This window comes from Cyanistes caeruleus, unplaced genomic scaffold (genome assembly GCF_971803275.1).
Source record: "Cyanistes caeruleus unplaced genomic scaffold, bCyaCae1.hap1.1 HAP1_SCAFFOLD_65, whole genome shotgun sequence".
In the NCBI taxonomy this organism is placed as follows: Eukaryota; Metazoa; Chordata; class Aves; order Passeriformes; family Paridae; genus Cyanistes; species Cyanistes caeruleus.
Genome location: NW_028255884.1, coordinates 3368214 through 3388906, shown reverse-complemented (window position 1 = coordinate 3388906; position 20693 = coordinate 3368214). Strand labels below are relative to the sequence as shown.

Here is a 20693-nt window from a genome sequence, read left to right as displayed (position 1 = left end):
TGAGGAGACTTGAAGAATTTTGTGAGATTTCTCTTAGATTTTGTGGAAATGAGTGGTGATTTGGTGGGATGTTTCAGGAATTTGGTGCGGTTTTCAGAAAATTTATAAGATATTATGTGGTATTTTTCTGCAATTTTTTTGAATTTTTCTTGAATTTCATGGGATAATGAGAATATTTTGTGGAGTTTTGTGGTATTTTGTGGGACTTTGAGAAGACTTGAAAAATTTTGTGGAATTTTTCTTAGATTTTGTTGAAATGTGTGGGAATATGGAGGGATGTGACTGGAATTTGTTGGGGTTTTGAAGAGATTTGTAGGATATTGCGTGGGATTTTTCTGCAATTTGGTGGGATTTTTCCTGAATTTCATAGCCTATTGAGAAGATTTTCTGGGAGTTTAGTGGAATGTTGTGGGATTTTGAGGAGACATGAAGAATTTTGAGGTTTTTTCTTCGATTTTGTGGAAATGTGTGGGGATTTGGTGGGATGTGACTGGAATTTGTTGGGGTTTTGAGAAGGTTTCTGCAATTTTGTGCAATTCTGTTGGATTTTTCTTAGATTATTGTGGGATATTCAGGGGATTTTTTGAGATGTTTCTGGAATTTGGTAGGGTTTTTAGAACATTTCTGCAATGTTGTGGTATTTTTTTCTGGAATGAAGTGGGATTTTGAGTAGACTTGAAGAATATTGTGGGATTTTTCTTAGATGTTGTGGTAATGTGTGGTGATTTGGTGGGATGTTTCTGGAATTTGGTGGGATTTTTTCCCAATGTTGTGGTATTTTTTAGTATTTCGAGGAGAAGTGAAAAATTTTGTGGGTTTTTTCTTAGATTTTGTGGGATATTCACGGGATATTTTGAGATGTTTCTGGAATTTGGCAATATTTTCAGAAAATTTAGGTCATGGTGTGGTATTTTTTTCTTGAATGTTGTGGGATTTTGAGGTGACTCGAAGAATTTTGTGGAATATTTCTTAGATTTTGTGGAAATTTGTGGGGATTTGGTGGGATGATTGTGGAATTTGGTGGGGTTTTGAGGAAATTTATGAAATTGTGTGGGATTTTTCTTGAATTTGGTAGGATATTGAAAAGATTTTTTGGGAGTTTTCTGGAATTTTCTGGGGTTTTCAGGAGAAATGAAGACTTTTGTGGGATTTTCTTAGATTTTGTGGAAATGTATGGCGATTTGGTGGGATGTTTCTGGAATTTAGTGCGGTTTTCAGAAAATTTGTAGGATATTATGTGGGAATTTTCTGCATTTTTTTGAATTTTTCTTTAATTTCATAGGATAATGAATAGATTTTTTTGAGTTTAGTATTTTTCAGTCTTTGAAGAGACTTGAAAAATTTTGTGTAATTTTTCTTAGATTTTGTGGAAATTTGCGGCGATTTGGTGGGATGTTTCTGGAATTTGGTGGGGTTTTGAGGAAATTTATGAAATTGTGTGGGATTTGTCTGCAGTTTGGTGGGATTTTTCTTGAATTTCATAGGATATTGAGAAGATTTTCTGGGAGTTTTGTGGAATTTTTTTTGGATTTTGTGGAGACATGAAAAATTTTGAGTTATTTTCTTAGATTTTGTGGATATGTGTGGGTATTTGGTGGGATGTGACTGGAATTTTGTGGGGATTTGAGAAGATTTCTGCAATTTTGTGGAATTTGTTGGGATTTTTCTTAGATTATTGTGGGATATTCAGGGGATTTTTTGAGAAGTTTCTGGAATTCGGTAGGGTTTTGAGAAGATTTCTGCAATATTGTGGTATTTTTTTCTGGAATGTTGTGGGATTTTGAGGAGACTTGAAGAATTTTGTGGAATTTTTCTTAGATTTTGTCGGATATTTTGGGGATTTTTTGAGATGTTTCTGGAATTTGGCAGGGTTTTGAGAAAATTTAGGTAATTGTGTGGTACTTTTTTCTGGAATGTTGTGGGATATTGTGGAGTCTTGAAGAATTCTGTGGGATTTTTCTTAGATTTTGTGGAAATGTATGGCGATTTGTTGGGATGTTTCTGGAATTTGGTGGGGTTTTGAGGAAATTTAGGAAATTATGTGGGATTTGTCTGCCGTTTGGTGGGGTTTTTCTTGAATTTCATAGGATATTGAGAAGATTTTGGTAGGAGTTTTGGAGAATTTTGAGGGATTTTTAGGCGACATGAATAATTCTGAGGTATTTTCTTAGATTTTGTGGAAATGTGTAGGGATTTGGTGGGATGTGATTGGAATTTGTTGGGGTTTTGAGAAGATTTTTGCAATTTTGTGTGATTTTGTGGAATGGTGTGGGATTTTTCTTAGATTATTGTGGGATATTCAGGGGATTTTTTGAGATGATTCTGGAATTTGGCAGGGTTTTCAGAAAATTTAGGTAATTGTGTGGTATTTTTTTCTGGAATGTTGTTGGATTTTGAGGAGACATGAAGAATTTTGAGGTATTTTCTCAGATTTTGTGGAAATGCATGGGGATTTGGTGGGATGTTTCTGGAATTCGGTGGGGTTTTGAGAAGAATTCTGCAATTTTGTGGGATTTTGTGGGGACTTGAAGAATTTTGTGGGATTTTTTATACATGTTGTGGAAATTTGTGGCGATTTGGTGGGATGTGACAGGAACTTTGTGGGATATTTTTTCAGTGTTCTGGAATATTGTGGGCTTTTGAGGAGACTTGAAGAATTTGTGGGATTTTTCTTAGATTTTGTGGAAATTTGTGGTGATTTGGTGGGATGTTTCTGGGATTTGGTGGAGTTTCGAGGAAATTTAGGAAATTTCTGCAGTTTAGTGGGTTTTTTCTTGAATTTCTTAGGATATTGAAAAGATTTTGTGGGAGTTTTGTGAAATTTTTTTGGGATTCTGAGGAGACATGAAGAATTTTGAGTTATTTTCTTAGATTTTGTGGATATGTGTGGGTATTTGGTGGGATGTGACTGGAATTGGGTGGGGTTTTGGGAAGGTTTCTGCAATGTTGTGGGATTTTTGTCTGAAATGTTGTGGGATTTTGAGGAGACTTGAAGAATTTTGTGGGATTTTTCTCTAGATGTTGTGGAAATTTGTGGTGATTTGTTGGGATGTGACTGGAATTTTTTGGGGTTTTCAGAAGGTTTCTGCAATTTTGTGGAATTGTGTGGGATTTTTCTTAGATTATGATGGGATATTCATTAGATTTTTTGAGATGTTTCTGGAATTTGGTAGGGTTTTTAGAATATTTCTGCAATGTTGTGGGATTTTTTTCTGGAATGTTGTGGGATTTTGAGGAGACTTGAGGAATATTGTGTGATTTTTCTTAGATGTTGTGGTAATGTGTGGTGATTTGGTGGGATGTTTCTGGAATTTGGTGTGGTTTTGAGGAAATTTATGATGTTGTGTTGGATTTGTCTGCAGTTTGGTGGGATTTTTCTTGAATTTGGTAGGATATTGAAAAGATTTTGTGGGAGTTTTGTGGAATTTTGAGGAGACATGAAGAATTTTTTGAGGTATTTTCTTAGATTTTGTGGAAATGTGTAGGGATTTGGTGGGATGTGATTGGAATTTGTTGGGGTTTTGAGAAGATTTTTGCAATTTTGTGTGATTTTGTGGAATGGTGTGGGATTTTTCTTAGATTATTGTGGGATATTCAGGGGATTTTTTGACATGTATCTGGAATTTGGTAGTGTTTTGAGAAGATTTCTGCAATGTTGTGGTATTATTTTCTGGAATGTCGTGGGAGTTTGAGGAGACTTGAAGAATTTGGTTGGATTTTCTTAGATTTTGTGGAAATTTGTGGCGATTTGTTGGGATGTTTCTGGAATTTGGTGGGGTTTTGAGGAAATTTATGATGTTGTGTGGGATTTGTCTGTAGTTTGGTGGGGTTTTTCTTGAATTTCATAGGATATTGAAAAGATTTTTTGGGAGTTTTGTGGAATTTTTTTTGGTTTTTGAGGAGACATGAATAATTCTGAGGTATTTTCTTAGATTTTGTGGATATGTGTGGGGATTTGGTGGGATGTGACTGGAATTTGTTGGGGTTTTGAGAAGGTTTCTGCAATTTTGTGGAATTGTGTGGGATTTTTCTTAGATTATTGTGGGATATTCAGGGGATTTTTTGAGATGTTTCAGGAATTTGGTAGGGTTTTTAGAACATTTCTGCAATGTTGTGGTATTTTTTTCTCTAGATGTTGTGGGATTTTGTGGAGTCTTGAAGAATTTTGTGGTATTTTTCTCTAGATGTTGTGGAAATTTGTGGTGATTTGGTGGGATGTTTCTTGAATTTGGTGGGTTTTTTTGCAATGTTGTGGTATTTTGTGGGATTTTGACGAGTCTTGAAGCATTTGGTGGGATATTTCTTAGATGTTGTGGAAATTTGTGGCGATTTGATGGGATGTTTCTGCATTTTGGTGGGATTTTTCTTGAATTTCATAGGATATTGAGAAGATTTTCTGGGAGTTTTGTGGAATGTTTTGGGGATTTTGAGGAGACATGAAAAATTTTGAGGTATTTTCCTAGATTTTGTGGAAATTTGTGGTGATTTGGTGGGATATTTCAGGAATTTGGTGCGGTTTTCAGAAAATTTATAAGATATTATGTGGGATTTTTCTGCAATTTTTTTGAATTTTTCTTGAATTTCATGGGATAATGAGAATATTTTGTGGTGTTTTGTGGTATTTTGTGGGACTTTGAGAAGACTTGAAAAGTTTTGTGGAATTTTTCTTAGATTTTGTGGAAATGTGTGGGGATTTGGTGGGATGTGACAGGAATTTGGTGGGGTTTTGAGAAAATTTGTAGGATATTGTGTGGGATTTTTCTGCACTTAGGTGGGATTTTTCCTGAATTTCTTAGGATACTGAGAAGATTTTCTGGAAGTTTTGTGGAATTTTGAGGGATTTTGAGGAGACATGAAGAATATTGAGGTATTTTCTTAGATTTTGTGGAAATGTGGGGATTTGGAGGGATGTGACTGGAATTTGTTGGGGTTTTGAGAAGATTTTTGGAATTTTGTGTGATTTTTTTCTGGAATGTTGTGGGATTTTGTGTAGTCTTGAAGAATTCTGTGGGATTTTTCTTAGATGTGGTGGAAATTTGGGGCGATTTGGTGGGATGTTTCTGGAATTTGGTGGGGTTCTGAGGAAATTTATGAAGTTGTGTGGGATTTGTCTGCAGTTTGGTGGGATTTTTTTTGAATTTCATAGGATATTGAGAAGATTTTGTGGGAGTTTTCTGGAATGTTGTGGGATATTGAGGAGACATGAAGAATTTTGAGGTATTTTCTTAGATTTTGTGGAAATGTGTGGGGATTTGGTGGGATGTTTCTGGAATTTGGTGGGGTTTTGGTAATATTTCAGAATTGTGTGGGATTTTTCTGCAATTTGGTGGGATTTTTCCTGAATTTCATAGGATATTGTGAAGTTTTTCTGGGTGTTTTGTGGAATTTTGAGAGATTTTGAAGAGACATGAAGAATATTGAGGTATTTTCTTAGATTTTGGGCAAATGCGTGGGGAATTGGAGGGATGTGACTGGAATTTGTTGGGGTTTTGAGAAGATTTCTGCAATATTGTGGTATTTTTTTCTGGAATGTTGTGGGATTTTGAGGAGACATGAAGAATTTTGTGAGATTTTTCTTAGATTTTTGTGGGATATTTCGGGGATTTTTTGAGATGTTTCTGGAATTTGCAGGGTTTTGAGAAAATTTAGCTAATTGCGTGGTACTTTTTTCTGGAATGTTGTGGGATTTTGAGGAGACTTGAAGAATTTTGTGGGATTTTTCTTAAATGTTGTGGAAATGTGAGGCGATTTTGAGGGATGTCACTGGAATTTGGTGGGGTTTTAGGAAATTTAGGAAATTATGTGGGATTTGTCTGCAGTTTGGTGGGGTTTTTCTTGAATTTCATAGGATATTGAGAAGATTTTGTGGGAGTTTTGTAGAATTTTGAGGGATTTTTAGGCGACATGAAGAATTTTGAGGTATTTTCCTAGATTTTGTGGAAATGTATAGAGAGTTTTTAAGCAGATGGGGGGCACGATATATTAGTAAAAGCCTGTCTGCACAAACCAGCCTCTGTGTTAAGTCTTAATATTAAGGGCCAAAATCCTTGAAACTTGCCTGTGGAAAGTAAAACAACATTCCTGTGTACCAGGATAAGAATGTAAACTTGTGTGTACTAGCCAATAGTAGCTTGCTCTGCCCGTAAACCCTGTAGACCCTATAAAAGGTGTGTTAATAATAGAAATAAACGGCATTCACAATTACTTCTGTGAAGACTGGTGAACAGCTCGGGGGTCTTTCAACATCTGGCGCTCCGACCAGAGACACCCCTGCAGGCAGAGGGGCTTTGGAGTCAGCGGAGTGGATTTGGGCATTAGACGTCACGGGCTTGGATCGGCACCGGATAGGCAGCCTGAGCGCGGTGAGACGCTGAGCGGTAGGACGTGGAAAGTCAGGCTGCTGGGGGGGGCCCAGGAAGGCAAGGGCGTGGTAGAAGGGTCGCAACCTTCCCCCTTGCGGGTGGCCGTCAGCATGGAGGCAGAGTTTGCGGCGGCTAAAAAACTGCTTCTCTGCATCCTCGTTAAACGAGGCGAAGCAGCCCAGGAAAAGGACCTGGATATGCTCATTATATGGGCTAATTGTCATGGGCATTTGCAGTGCTCACACTGCTTTTTGCGGTGCAAGAATGGACTGATATGTCGGCTCTGATATGGGAAATGGCAATTACAGAAAATAGCAAGGACACTCCGTCTCTCGGTTGAACTTGGCAGATTGCAATTAATACCTTAAAAGACAGAAAAGCGAGATATGCTGAGGCTGTGAGCCCCGTAATTCTACCTGTGTCACAGCGACAGATGCCTTTACCTCCCACTGCTGGACTAGCACTCCTATCTATGCTGCCCATGGAGAGAGGGAGGGAGAGTCAAAGAGAAGAAAATAAAAAAAAAAAAAAAAAAAAAAAGTTCCACAGCGAACGCTGAAACAACGAACAGAATCTGTTCAGTTATGGCAGGATGTGATACATCCAGAAATATTTGCTTCATTTTTGAAGTCACTTTTAGCATTACAATCTTATTAAAGTTCCATCTTTACCACCCTGGAAGAAAAGAAGCCAAATTTAGTCTGGTTTCCACCTGAACCAGGGGGACATGAGGGAGCACAGAGGTGGGCTCTGTGAGAACAAAGGCACCCTGGGGGCAGAAGCAGCGCAAGAAAAGTTCCAAGGCCACGCTGATAAGCTGCAATGATCGCCGCTGTCAGCACCTGGCCTGAGAGACTTTTCGTGTAACATCGCCTGCTTTTGTAAAATCGTGCCCTTTTTTCCTCTATCGGCAAACAACAAGAGAGATTGAGAGAAAAAACTGCATTTGTTAAAGTTAACTATGTGAGGTTTTTCTTTTCCTTTCTCTCCATTTTCCTCGCTGCAAGAGTATGTAGAGAATGTGAAGGAAGATAAGAGCAGAGCTGCAGCAGCAGCAGGGTGGGCAGCTCACCCCCCTGCTCCCTCTCTAAGAAGCACCCAGATAATACCCAGTTTGTTAAAAAGTCATAATTTATTGGGTTTTCAAAATGTTTTTATATGCCATTGTAGAGTTAATTTTGTGTTTTAAGTAATTATGAGTTTATGCAATTGCAGTTTTTAGGATTTTACTAGAGAAGTTATTGAGTTATTGTGATTCTTTGAACGTTTAAAAAAAAAAAAAAAAAAAAAAAAGAGAGAAAAAGTGTTTAACAGAAGTTGCCTTGCAATAAAACATGGTGTGATTTACAGCTTCTAGGAAAACCTTCCAATTAATGATATCTACAGAAGAGATTTATGGTTTAAAAAATAATTAGTTAAGAGAACTTTACTGTACAGTCAAAGTTAAGTTAAAGTATATATTATCTATTTGCTTGTTTTTTCCACAATTTTAGTAAGGTAACTTTAATGTGAGTCCTTTTGTTATATAAAGCACATATAACTGCATATACACCAATTTGGATTTTGGGTTTTAGTTTAAGAATTGGACTTGATGTTTCTGAAGAAATGTAAATGTAGTACTTTTGAAAAGTGCTACAAAGCTGGATGGCAACTCACTAAATCCTGTGTTGTTGTGGTTTTTCTCTAGAAAAACTGCACTTTCAAATCCTAACCAATTTAAGCATATACTAGGCAAATTCCTGTTATGAATAAGTACTTTTAGTAACATTTGCAGTTATTGTGGGTTATTCTCAAAGCTAGATGACATAGAATTGTGATGTATTTGTTACATTCTTATAATCTTTATAGTGAATTCATGTTACTGTTATATTGTGTTTAAAAAGTATATATCAAACTTTTAGTTGCTTTTTTGTACTAACAGAATAATATTAAGTTATGATTTTATTTAATATAGATTAAGTGTTAATAGAATTAAGGATAGTTAAGTTTTATAATGTTTAGGCTTGAATGTTTTTAAGTTAAGTTTTCTAACTTAGATATTCTTTTAAGGTTAAGTTTGTTATTTCCTTTTATCATATATAATTATTGTTAGGTTTAAATATTGTTTAATTTAAATTGTTTTGTGTTTTATTGGAGACACTTGTTTAAACTGCAAAGTATAGTTATTTTCCTAGAGAGATGAAGACAGCCACAACTGAAACAGCAGTGATGGAACACTGGTGAACACCTGCTTTTGGATAGAAGGGAATGCAGTCTGTGACACCCTTGACTTCATCAGGAGTTCTATTGGTTGTTGCAATCTCTGCAGTTTTGTTTGTTATAGCTTTCTTATTTTTCAGTGTTTCCAGAATTTTAAGTAAGTAAGTATCATTGCTGAGGATCAGCTGCCATTGGGAGAGGCTGCAGATTAAACCAACTGCTGCATGGTTTAATTGGTCTGGTACCTGAGGCTTCTGATCATTTGATTTGTACAAATGTATTTTAACAGTTTGCTGTGCTGTAAGCATCGCATAGCTGCTACTATTGAGAACCTTGTTTTAGAAATGAGTTAAGAGGCATCTTTCCAGTTTAAAGCCAGGCCCTGGCCAAGCCTTGACTTTACCTGGAGGGAAGGTTTGCCATCAGATCCAGATGTTTTCTGTCCCAAATCATTATTTGAGTCACTTTTTGACTCAGCAATTTGACCCTGTTGGTATGACAGCTGGATCAGTTTTGAAGTGGGCTTGGAGAATCATTTCCGGAGGTGATTACCCAATCCTTCACTGATTGTTTTGTTTCTGTTTGTTTGCTAACTATGGGATGCTGGTGCAGTGTTTTAGTAAATAATAGTAGTTTTATATTACATATGTTATTAATAATGTTTATGATTTAATTGATTTTTAACCGGTATAAGTTCTTATTAATTGTGTATATGGTTTTGTGTTGCTGTTGATGTTTATAACAGTAGTACATCTCATTTTTTTTTTTTTTAAGAATACGGGGGAAATGGATGCCCTAAAAACATTTGATTAGTGTAATTCATTAACTTCAAGGAGAGAAGTGCCTGTGTTTTGTTGGCAGGTTCAAAAAGGTCACCTGTCCATCTGACCAGACTGTCTGTCTCTGAACACACGAGATCCAGTGAACAGAGAAGTCACCACACAGCCTTGGTACTCCAGACATGGATCAGAAGTGGAGCTGTCAGGACACAGTTGTGTCTGAACACTACACAGACTGTTGCCAACAGAACTTTTATGTCGTTACTATGATGTTATGTCTCTACCAATTTTTCAGGTATCCTTTGTTTTAAGATTTAGAAGGATCTGAAGAACAACTTGAACATCAAAACCCTCAGTCACCCATCAGCTGCCAGCTGACATCACGGGAGCAGTGAACGTTCCAGGACTGAATCGTGTTAGAGAAATTCTGTAGAAGACCTAAGAAGTGTAGAGACTCCATTTAACTGTATATAAAGCAAATTGTAGTTGTGTGTTTACCCTTTCAGCAAATTGCTTTCACGCTTAGACTACATATATACCAGAGCACGTGTGTTAAAAGTAGTTCTATAATAGGTTAAGATAAAGAGTTTAGCCTGTGTAGTAATTGTTGTTAGGATAAAGTATAAGTATTCCCCCTTCAAGAGCTAGTGTAAGCATCTTTGAAAGTTCATTTAACGATTGGAGTTTTAGCTGTGAGTTTGCAAATATGGTGTCATTTGCATGGAACAAACTGCTTATGGTAATTGTGTTGTGTATAGTCCCAACCAACTGTCTGCTAACTAACATCCAAAAGAGGTAGAACATGTGAGTCACTGGCACATTGAACTGGCCAAAGGTCAATGTGTTTGAGCCTAGCCACACCTGGAGATCCTTTCGCACCTGTCTCGTAGGAGTCCCTGAATGGGATCCTCCAGCATTTAAAGATTTAATTAGTAATGAGACTCAACTGAATCGATTGGCAATGTTGCAAGAGTGCAATTGCACTCTTGGCTTCACATTAAGACAACCTGAAGCCTGTTGGCAAGCAAAAAATTACCAAAGTTCTCAATGTTACAACCCTCAGAAGAATTAGATTTGTTAAGTTCCACCAATACCTCAGGTGGACGGATAATGTTTGAACCCCCGACAAAAAGTCATTCTAACAAAGTAATGTAGCCCTGAGCTGCAGTCAACCCTATAGCTGATCTCGTTACTACCATAGAAAGTAAAGCCTTTGTTCGTGGTGCAATCTCACAGGACAATTACCAAAGCGATTACCTAGTTCCATCTTCCTAATCTGTGGGGATAGGGCATGGAATAGGATTCCTGCTAGTCCACATAGATGACCCTGTTTTCTTGGGAAACTTAACTTTGTTCCACCCAAGCTAACACCAATTGTTGAATATAGCTAGCAAAATGAAGAACATCGAACAGTCAAAGCAAAGCCTGAATGAATTAAAGTTTAGCCACCCTAAAAAGGCTCGCTTGTTCGACTAAGGAAGGATTGAATTTAACATCCACAATGTTAAGTGAGCTTTCAGCCGATGTGAGTAGTGTATGTCATGCAGTATTATGAAATCGAGCTGCAATGGACCTTTTGCTCTTGGCACAGGGACGTGGTTGTGGGGAGTTTGAAGGCATGTGCTGCTTGGATCTTACTGATCATTCAGCTTCCATCCATAAGCAACTGCAACAGCTACAGGATGTGTTACATGCCCTGAAAGAAGATAGTGACCCCACTGGAAGCTGGTTCACCAGCTGGGGCAACACCGGATGGTTGAAGCCTCTTGTGCTAGAAGGGGGACGGACTTTACTTATAATGTTAATTGGGATGACAGTCTAAGTGGTATGATATCTTATCCAAAGCTTGGTTTGTGCAAAAAGAGAAAGGGGGAATTGTTGCTATATTTTATATATTAGTAAAGGCCTGTATGCACAAACCAGCCTTTGAAATAAGTCGTGATATTAAGGGCTAAAATCCTTGAAACTTGCCTGCAGAAGAGAGAGTAAAGCAAAACAATATCCTTGTGTACAAGGATAAGAATGTAAACCTGTGTGTGTTAGCCAATAGTAACTTGCTCTGCCCGCAGACCCTGTAGAACCCTATAAAAGGTGTGTTAATAATAGAAATAAACGGCATTCACAATTACTTCTGTGAAGACTGGTGAACAGCTCGGGGGTCTTTCAACACGAGGGTACTGCTTGGTGGCAGCCCTGCATTTTCCTCCTCTGGTCTTGGTCTCCAGCACAGCCATGGAGGCTCTTTGGGCTCTGGACTTTTCCTGCAGCCACCAAGAGAAGCTTAGCCCTGCCTTTGGCACAGCCAGCCCTGGCCAGCACAGGCCATGGACAGCAATTCCTTTTCTGTGCCTGGCCTTGCTGCCAGCCCTGGCAGCGGCTCCGTGGCCCCTTTGTGCCCCGCTGGCCCAGCCATGGTGCCCCAGCCCCTGTGCAGGCCCAGCCCAGGGCAGGAGCATTGCAGGTGGGCACGGCCCCTGTGCCGTGGTGCCCACAGCAGCCCTGGGGCTCTGTGCCCCATGGCCTCCCTGCTGGGCAGCCTCTCCCAGCTCCTGCAGAGCCCGTGGCACCTGTGGGCCTGCACACACAGCCCTGCCCCGGGCTCTGCCGGGCTCTGGGCCAGCACAGAGGCTGGGCAGGGCTGGCCATGGCCAGCAACAGGCCCTGAGCCCTGCAGGAGGATGGAGCTGGGCCACAGCCAAATTCAGCCAGGCCAAAGCTGGGGTCAGCAGCCAGGGCTACCAATGCCTGGGGACAGAGCCTGGTGGTGACAAATGTCCTGGGTCCCCTCCCTGCTCTGCTCATGCCACCAAGGACACAGAGCAGCCTCCTCTCTCAGCCACTTGCCTATTTTCAATCCCTTGCCCTGCAGGCGCTGTCCCTGCCCCACAAGGCCTGGGCTGAGTCCTGCCCCTGCACGCTCACACAGGCTGAGATGGACACTGCTGGCTTCTCTGGCAGGCTCTCTGAGCCCAGCCCAGCTCCCTCCAAGCTGTCCCAGCTGCCCTGAGCTCTCAGCAGCACCCAGGGCCTCTCCCCAGCACAGCCCAGCCGGCTCTGGCCCCACAGCTCTGCTCAGGGCCGGCTGCTCTGGGCGCTGCCCCACGGCCTCAGCCCCTCTGCAGGGCACAGCAGCAGCTGCAGCTCAGAGAGGCCTCAGCCCCAGCCATGGGGGAAGGTGCTTGGCCAAGGGAAAAGGAGGCTCCCTGGGTGCCCTGCTCCCCTCTCCCTGAGGTGCTGAGAGCTCTGCAGCCCCTCCTGCCATCCCATCTGCCCAGGCCATCACAAGAGCCCTGGTCTTGGGGCCCTCAGGAGCTGCTCCTGCTCCAGGCCCAGGGCCCATCCCAAAGCTGGGATAGCCAGAAAGCTGTGCCCATTTCTGTTCATTCCTGCTCTGATGAGGAGGGATCCTCAGCCACCTGGAGAATGCTAATGAATTTTGCTACTCCAGAGGCCACCTCTTCCTTGGGCTCATGGAACCAAGAGGCCCCTGTGACACTGCAGGGCCTTGTGGAACCATGCAGAGCATTGTGACAGAGCAGGACCTCGTGTCATGATGGGGCCCTTGGGACACTGCAGGGCCCCATGGAACCAAGGGGCCAGTGTTGCTCCTCAGGGACTCATGGAATGAAGGAAACTTGTTTGAAACTGTGGTGCCCTTGGGACCAAGAGGCCATGGTGACACTGTGGAACCAAGGAGAGCATTGCTGCACTGAGAGACCTCATGGAAGCAAAGATCCACTGAGACACTGTGGGGCATTGGGGGACCAAGGTGCCATTGTGACACTGCAGGGCCCAAGAATCCAAGGGACGTTGTGACACCAAGAGGTCCCATGGAACCAAAGGGACATTGTGACCCTGGGAGGCCTCATGGAATCCTGGAGACCATTGTGACACTCCAGGGCCCCATGGAACTGTGGTGACACCAGGTTGGCTGGGAGTGTTGATGTGCTGCAGGGTAGGGGGGCTCTGCACAGGGAGCTGGACAGGCTGGATCCAGGGCCCAAACCCAACAAGGTGAGGTTTAACAAGTCCAAGTGCCGGGTCCTGCACTTTGGCCCCAACAACCCCTGCAGTGCTCCAGGCTGGGGACAGAGTGGCTGGACAGCAGCCAGGCAGAAAGGGAGCTGGGGCACTGATGGACAGCAGGCTGGGCATGAGCCAGCAGTGTGCCCAGGTGGCCAAGGAGGCCAATGGCTCCTGGCCTGGATCAGGAACAGTGTGGCCAGCAGGAGCAGGGCAGGGATTCTTCCCCTGTGCTCAGCACTGATTGGGCAGCACCTGAAACGCTGTGTCCACTTCTGGGCCCCCAATTTAGGAAGGCCATGGATGGGCTGGAGGTTGTCCAGAGAAGGGCAACAAGGCTGGTGAGGGGTCTGGAGCACAAGTCCTGTGAGGAGCAGATGAGGGAGCTGGGGTTATTAATCAAAATGAATAGGAAATCTGGAGCAGGAAGAGTAAAGAAAGCAAAGGTGAAGCAAAGGAAATGCTCAGGTCAGTTTGGGGGTGGCTGCCAGGCAGCCCTGGCTCTGAGCAACAACGACTGCAGTGGCACAGGAAACTCACAGCTCATGGGAACAAATTTTCTGTGTGACTTCAGAGGCCACGACAAACCTGAGTGGTTTCCCTCCCATCCCCCAACCCTTCCTGGCCCCAGGGGCTGATGGCATTTGTGCTCCCTCAGGTTCATCTCCCCACAGCAGCACCATGGGGGTGCTGACGCCTGCTCTGGGCAGTGCAAACAGGGGCTCCTGAGCCAGTGCTGCCGTGGCTGTGCCTGCAAGGATGCGGCACCTCTCTGAGCTGGGGGAGAGGCCAGGGCTGCACAGGGGGGATGCTGTTGGCAGCTCTATGAGGACGCTCTGGGACGCTGCCCTGGGGTGTCCAGCGCAGTGGGGATGGATCAGCCCCTGCTCTGCTGCTCCTTCCCATCTCCCCCAGGGACCTTGCAGAGCCCCAGCCATGCTGTTTGCCCCCAGCCTGCCCACGGCCAGCCTGGGGCTGCTCACGGGGGTTTTCTGTGCTGAGCTTTGGCCTGGCCGTGTTCTTGAGAGAGCCTGGGCAAGGAGCCTGGAGCCCCCAGGCCCTGCCCTGAGGCGTCAGCGCTGCCCCAGCAGTGCCCATGGCCTGTCCCTGCTGCAGCCCCGGCACTGCCACCCCCAGGGCTGTGCCCGGCCCCGAGAGCACTCAGGCCCTGCAGCAACACCAGGGCCAGGAGGGCAGCGGGGCAGTGGCACGGGAGCAGCACTGGCAACACCAAGTGCTGCTGCTCCTGGGCACAGCTGCTGTGCCAGCACTGATCTGCCCCCAGCTCTGCACACAGACACTGCTGCTGCAGCTCCAGAGAAGGGAACAAAAGGGGCATCTCTGGAGAAAACTTTGCTGGGAGATCCTTTCGTTCATTGAAAGCCACCAAGAGCACAGGCCCTCATGGACATAGTCTGTGGCCACAAGGAAGGTGGAGGGAGAAACAAAATGAGAAATGGCACAAATAATAACATTTTATTGTACACAATATTAGAAAGTAAAATGAAGAAAAAGAACCTCCAAAATTAAAACAAGAAGTATCAAAGTTGACTTTTATTACAAGTGATTTGCAGAAATTGTCCAGCAGTTTAATGTTTCTGAAACCATCCAGTCATCAGTGTCCACACTGCAGCCTTGAGCTCCCGGTTCCTCAGGCTGTAGATGATGGGGTTCAGGACTGGAGGCACCACTGAGTACAGAACTGACACTGCCAGATCCAGGGATGGGGAGGAGATGGAGGGGGGCTTCAGATGAGCAAATATGGCAGTGCTGAGGAACAGAGAGACCACAGCCAGGTGAGGGAGGCAGGTGGAAAAGGCTTTGTGCCGTCCCTGCTCAGAGGGGATCCTCAGCACAGCCCTGAAGATCTGCACATAGGAGAAAACAATGAACACAAAACAACCAAGTAGCAGACAGGCACTGACTGCAATGAGCCCAAGTTCTCTAGTGTAGGAATTGGAGCAGGAGAGCTTGAGGATCTGTGGGATTTCACAGAAGAACTGCCCCAGGGCATTGCCATGGCACAGGGGCAGGGAAAATGTATTGGCTGTGTGCAGCAGTGAATAGAGAAAGGCACTGGCCCAGGCAGCTGCTGCCATGTGGGCACAAGCTCTGCTGCCCAGGAGGGTCCCGTAGTGCAGGGGTTTGCAGATGGACACGTAGCGGTCGTAGCACATGATGGTCAGGAGGGAAAACTCTGCTACAAGGAAGAACAGCAAGAAAAAGAGCTGTGCCACACATCCTGTGTCGGAGATGTGTCTGGTGTCCCAGAGGGAATTGTGCATGGCTTTGGGCACAGTGGTGCAGATGGAGCCCAGGTCAGTGAGGGCCAGGTTGAGCAGGAAGAAGAACATGGGGCTGTGCAGGTGGTGGCTGCAGGCTACGGCGCTGATGATGAGGCCATTGCCCAGGAGGGCAGCCAGGGAGATGCCCAGGAAGAGGCAGAAGTGCAGGAGCTGCAGCTGCCGCGTGTCTGCCAGTGCCAGCAGCAGGAAGTGGCTGATGGAGCTGCTGTTGGACATTTGCTGTGGCTGCACATGGGGACCTGTTCATGGACAAAGGACAGTGACAAGTCAGGAGAGATTGCTTTGAGTCAAACATGGGCCATTCCCTGTAGATTGTCCCACTGGGACTCACCCACCCTTGTTCCAGCTCTGGGAAAACTTCACCCAGGTCCCTGACTGAGCTCCAGCTGTGCTGTCGAGCAGCCAGGCCCGTGCCTGGGGGCTCTCCAGGAGCCATCCTTGCCCTGCTGCCCTGGGTTTGTGGCCATGTAACAGAGGGGAAAAGCTGGATATTCAGGATTTGTGAGGGGAATCACTCCTAATGCAGAAGGGCTTGTTGCCATCTTTATTCCCACTTCTAAAAGATATTGAGACCAGGAAGAAATTTTAAATATTCTTTTCCTGCCCACAAATCATTCCTGGTTCTCTGAGGTCAGAAATCCCCAGCATTTCTGCTGCACTCAGAATTTCCCACTGAGAGATGTGAGAGGCAAAGGATTCCCTGTGGCTTAGGGAAGGTGAGGGGCTGGATGGGCTTGTTCCCAACTGCGCTGGGTTTGCACCTTTGGCTGGAATCAGAGCACAGTCACACTCCCGTGTCACCCTGGCATAAACCAGACCCTGCCCAGAGCAGAGGGATCCCTGAATGTCTCACCCTCTCTAAAGGTCTCTGGGCAAGGTCTCAGCACCCCCCTCTGCCAAGGACACTCACAGCTCCCTTGGCAGAGCCAACAGCATTTCCTCAGCTGTGGCATCTCTGCCCTTCCCCGTGGGACATTCAGGGAACTCTGAGAGGCTCTGGCACAGATTTGCAGCCAGGAGGGCAGCTCAGAGCTTGGAAGGACACAGCAAGGAGATCCCCAGGTGTGCCCATGATGGGATCTCAGGGAGGGGGCTCAGCTCATTCCCCTTTGCCATGGACTGCTTTGCCCACAGCCCCACAGGTCACAGGGAAGCTGGGACACCCCATTCCCATGGACACACCTGCCTGGCAGCAATCCCAAGGGCAGGGCCTGACTCAGCTGCTGCAGATGCCAGAGCCTCCCTGAGAGCCCCAGATACCAATGACAATATCAGAGCAGTGCATTTAGGCTGTTTAGGAGCCTCCCAGCAGAGAGACTGAGCACCCAAACTTACAATTCTGTCATCTCTGTACATGTTCAAACATTACTTTGCTGTTCCTGGTGTGTCCCTTTCAACTCAGAATGTTCTGTGATTCTGGGATTACAATTCCTCTTCTGCTTCTCTCATCTCCTTCGTTGTCTATAATCAAAAGAGAAAAAAACCCTAAACCTTTGCAACAGTGTTAGAAAAGTAAAGTAAAATCCAGACCTTTATTGCATGTATCCCAGTGGGGATGGGGTGCACCCGGCCCCTTATTTCAACAATTTATTAAGGTTGATTAATTAGGATATTTAACAGAAACATTCAATAGGAGATTCAGCTGCCCCAGTTACACACCCCTGAGTCAACCCATTGGAGTAGGTCCAAGGGTTTCTATGCCCCAGTTTTTGTTATGACTGCTCACATTCTGGTTACAAAACAAAATGTTCTTCTTGTAGCTCCTCTCCCTGATGATAAGACAATACAGTATTTCAGAAATCTATTTAGAAGATCAGATTATTGTTCTAAAATCTAAGAGTAAGGTTAGGAAACATATTAGAGTTAATTAAGGATAATAGTTGTCCTTAATTATAATATAAATGCAATATAATATAATATAATATAATAGTATAGTATAGTATAGTATACTATACTATACTATACTATACTATACTATACTATACTATAGAATAATAGTTTAATAGAGTTAATTAAGAATTAAAATTTTATAATTACATGATAATAGTTTACAGATCTAAAAATATATTAAAAATGCATAAAAAGCAAAAATCTTTTTGCTATCATCTCAACTTTCCCACCCTGCTTAAAGAGAGAAATTGAACACAGTCTCAGGAAAGCTCCTGATCTTTACAGCAATCCCGGGTTCACCTTCTTTTGGGAAGTGTCCTCTGGAGCTGTGCCCAGGCTGGACTGGAGCTGGGAGCAGCCCTGCCCCACACAGCCCCTCTCAGCAGCAGCCCCTGCCCTGCTCAGGGTGGCTCCTTCCCCCCACAGCTTCTCCCCAGCGCTGGGAGCAGCTCCCCGGGCCGGCTGAGAGCTGTCCCTGGCAGGCAGCAGAGTCCCTGCCCCAGCACAGCGCCCTGGGCTGCAGGACCCTGCTCTGCAGGACAGCCCTGGGCACCCCTGGCTGCTCTGCACAAGGGACAGGCAGAGAATGTACTCACAGAGTCTGTAGGCACTGGCATGTTCCAGCTTTAGGAGATGCCTCCAGGAGCTGCAGCTGCATTGTCCTGCAGCCAGAGGCTTCCTGTGCCAAGGGCTGGCAGGGATTCTGCCCCAGGCACTTCTCAGCCCCTTCCCAGCCCTGACTGACTGAAGCTCTCTGTGCCTCTGGGCTGTGCCCAGGGTGGCTGCAGGCAGTGCCCCAGCCCTGCTGGGCTGGCAGAAGAGCTGCTCAGCAAGAGAAATGTGCTTTTGAAGCTCTTCTTGGTTTCCAGGAGCTGCCTCTGTGCCAGGAGCCTGGCCCAGCTCAGCAGCACAGACACAGCAGCAGGACTTTAATGAGCCTCTTGGGGCTTTGTGCTGAGGCCCTGAACATCAGTCCCTGACAGGGAGGGGAAGAAAGCTCTCAAGAACTCCAAGTCAGAATCCAACTCCAAAGTTTCTTTCACTTTTAATGGGTCCCACTGAGGGATGTGACTGAGAAAGTGTCCCCAGGCCCCAGGCAGAGCAGAGAACTGGAGGCACTGATGACAGCTGGGGACAAAGAGAAGCCAAGCCTTGGTGCCCTGGGCCACAGCAGCCAATGCTGTGCCAGCAAGGGCTGTGAGGAGACACCTTGTCCTGAGGCCCTGGGGCCTCCTGGCACAGCCCCAGCAAGGCTGGCCACTGTCACCCCCTTGGCCTGCCCTCAGCATCCCCCCTAGCCCACATGCCAGTGGCCTCAGGGATCTGCTGGAAGGAGTCCCTGGGGAGCCTTGCTCAGGAATGGCCCTGGGGGCTCCTTCATGCTCCTAGGGACTGCAGCTTTTTCAAAGGACTTTGGCTTTTGCCTTGGAGTCTCTGAGAGCTTTGTGCAATCCTGGCCTCCAATTATCTGCTGTAATTAGTCCCTTGAGAGCCTTTGTCAGTAACAACACTCAGTGGGGCTCATTAATGCTTCAAGGTACTTCAGTTCTTAAGGCACTTTCCTTTTTCCTTCCCACCCTGAATCTCTGAGAAGTTTGTGCAATCATAGCCCCAATTATCTGCTTTAACGAGTCCCTTGGGAGATTTGCATTGACACTCAGTGGGGCTCATCAATACTTTGAGATACTCAGGGTTTTTTCAGCTACTTTGGATTTTCCTTCCCACACTGAGTCTCTGGGAGGTTTTTGTGCAATCCTGGCCTCCAGTTCTCTCCTCCAAGGAGTCCATGAGGAGCCTGTGTTGGGGATGGGTCACAGTGGGATCCATTAGTGCCTTGAGAAACTTTGGGTTTTTCCTCTGACTTGGGCTCCTGGAAAGGTTTGTGCAATCTCCTCTCAGGCTCTGAGGTTCAAGGGCTCAGCTCCAAATGCACCACGGGGCTCATTAGGATCAAGCAAGTCCTAACAAACCATGGCTGTGCCTTGATTTCCCTCTGGTCTGGTGCAGTTCTTAGGAAAGTTTCCTACAATGGTTATGGAGAAACAGTTCAAAGAGCTTCTAGGAAATAGGTATTCCTATTTTAAAGGGTGTCTTTTATTCCTGTTCTCTTTAGAGCAGAGGTGATTGCAGCATTCAGTGATGGATATTGATCCAGGGTCTCTCCTAAGGAGGTCTGGCCAGGTCAGAGAAGCTGTGCCTTGAGGTCTGACCCAGTGGGGACAACCTTGCTCCACATTCCCCAGCCCCATCCTGTCTCTCCTCCCTCCCCTGGGACCTGCTTTGCTCACAGAACTGGCTGCACTCAGGCAAAGAGGGGTTTTCCTTCTTTGATTTTAGCAATCCAAAACTGCTGAGTTTCCCCATGGAAAACAGACACCCTCCTCAAGTGTGTGCCAAAGCCAAGGTGCCACCAAGGAGGTTCCCCTTCCCCAAGGCAGAGCCACACAAGGAATGTTTCAGACACACAGGGAGTTCTACAATAAACACAACCCCAGAGTTGTCTGAAGGCAGAATTAGAGCAGCTGCTGAAGGACAGACAAGCTTTGAACTCCTTGCAGCTGAAAGCACCAAGTGGGTTGTCGGGAGGTGTGTGAGTGAGGCAAGAGTGAGGGAAGGGAAATGCAGAGAGCCCTGGAAGTGTTTCTGTGCAGACAGGCTGCTGCAAGGGCAGCATTGGACTTCTCTGGGGGAAACTGTGAAGGAGGTCGGGGCAGAGTGACCTCCCCAGTGACCTCGAGATGTCACACAGCCACCTGGGATGTCACAGCCCACTCAGTGGTGTCACACAACCTGCCCAAGGATGTCACATCACCATTCTGTGAAGTCACAGCTCTTCCCATATGCCACAAAACCATCTCATGATTTCACACAGCGTTCTGTGATGTCACACAGCCACATTTGATGTCATTGTTCACTCTATGATATCACAGTCAGCACTGTGATGTCATACAACCTGTCTTGAGATGTCACATGGCTCTTCTATGATGTCACTGCCCACTCTAGGATTTTAAATCACAACCATGTGGTGCCACAGTCTGCTCTGTGATGTCACAACCCACTAAGTGATATCACCCAGACCACAATGTGATGTTATAAAGCCACACTGCAATGTCACACCCTGCTTTCACACATTC

At 45.1% G+C, this 20693-nt stretch overlaps 2 protein-coding genes across 4 annotated transcripts in view; both read right to left on the bottom strand.

Moving 5' to 3' along the window:
* LOC147647200 (uncharacterized) overlaps positions 1-20693 on the bottom strand; it is a 182290-nt gene that overhangs the window by 113654 nt on the left and 47943 nt on the right. The gene's annotated exons all lie outside the window — the stretch shown is intronic.
* LOC147647203 (olfactory receptor 14C36-like) lies at positions 9221-18999 on the bottom strand. Its single transcript, XM_086872605.1, has 3 exons — positions 18156-18999; positions 17005-17130; positions 9221-15908 (listed from the first exon to the last, which is right to left on the bottom strand). The coding sequence occupies exon 3, from the start codon at positions 15883-15885 to the stop codon at positions 14953-14955; it is 933 nt and encodes a 310-aa protein (XP_086728731.1). The 5' UTR covers positions 15886-15908; positions 17005-17130; positions 18156-18999; the 3' UTR covers positions 9221-14952.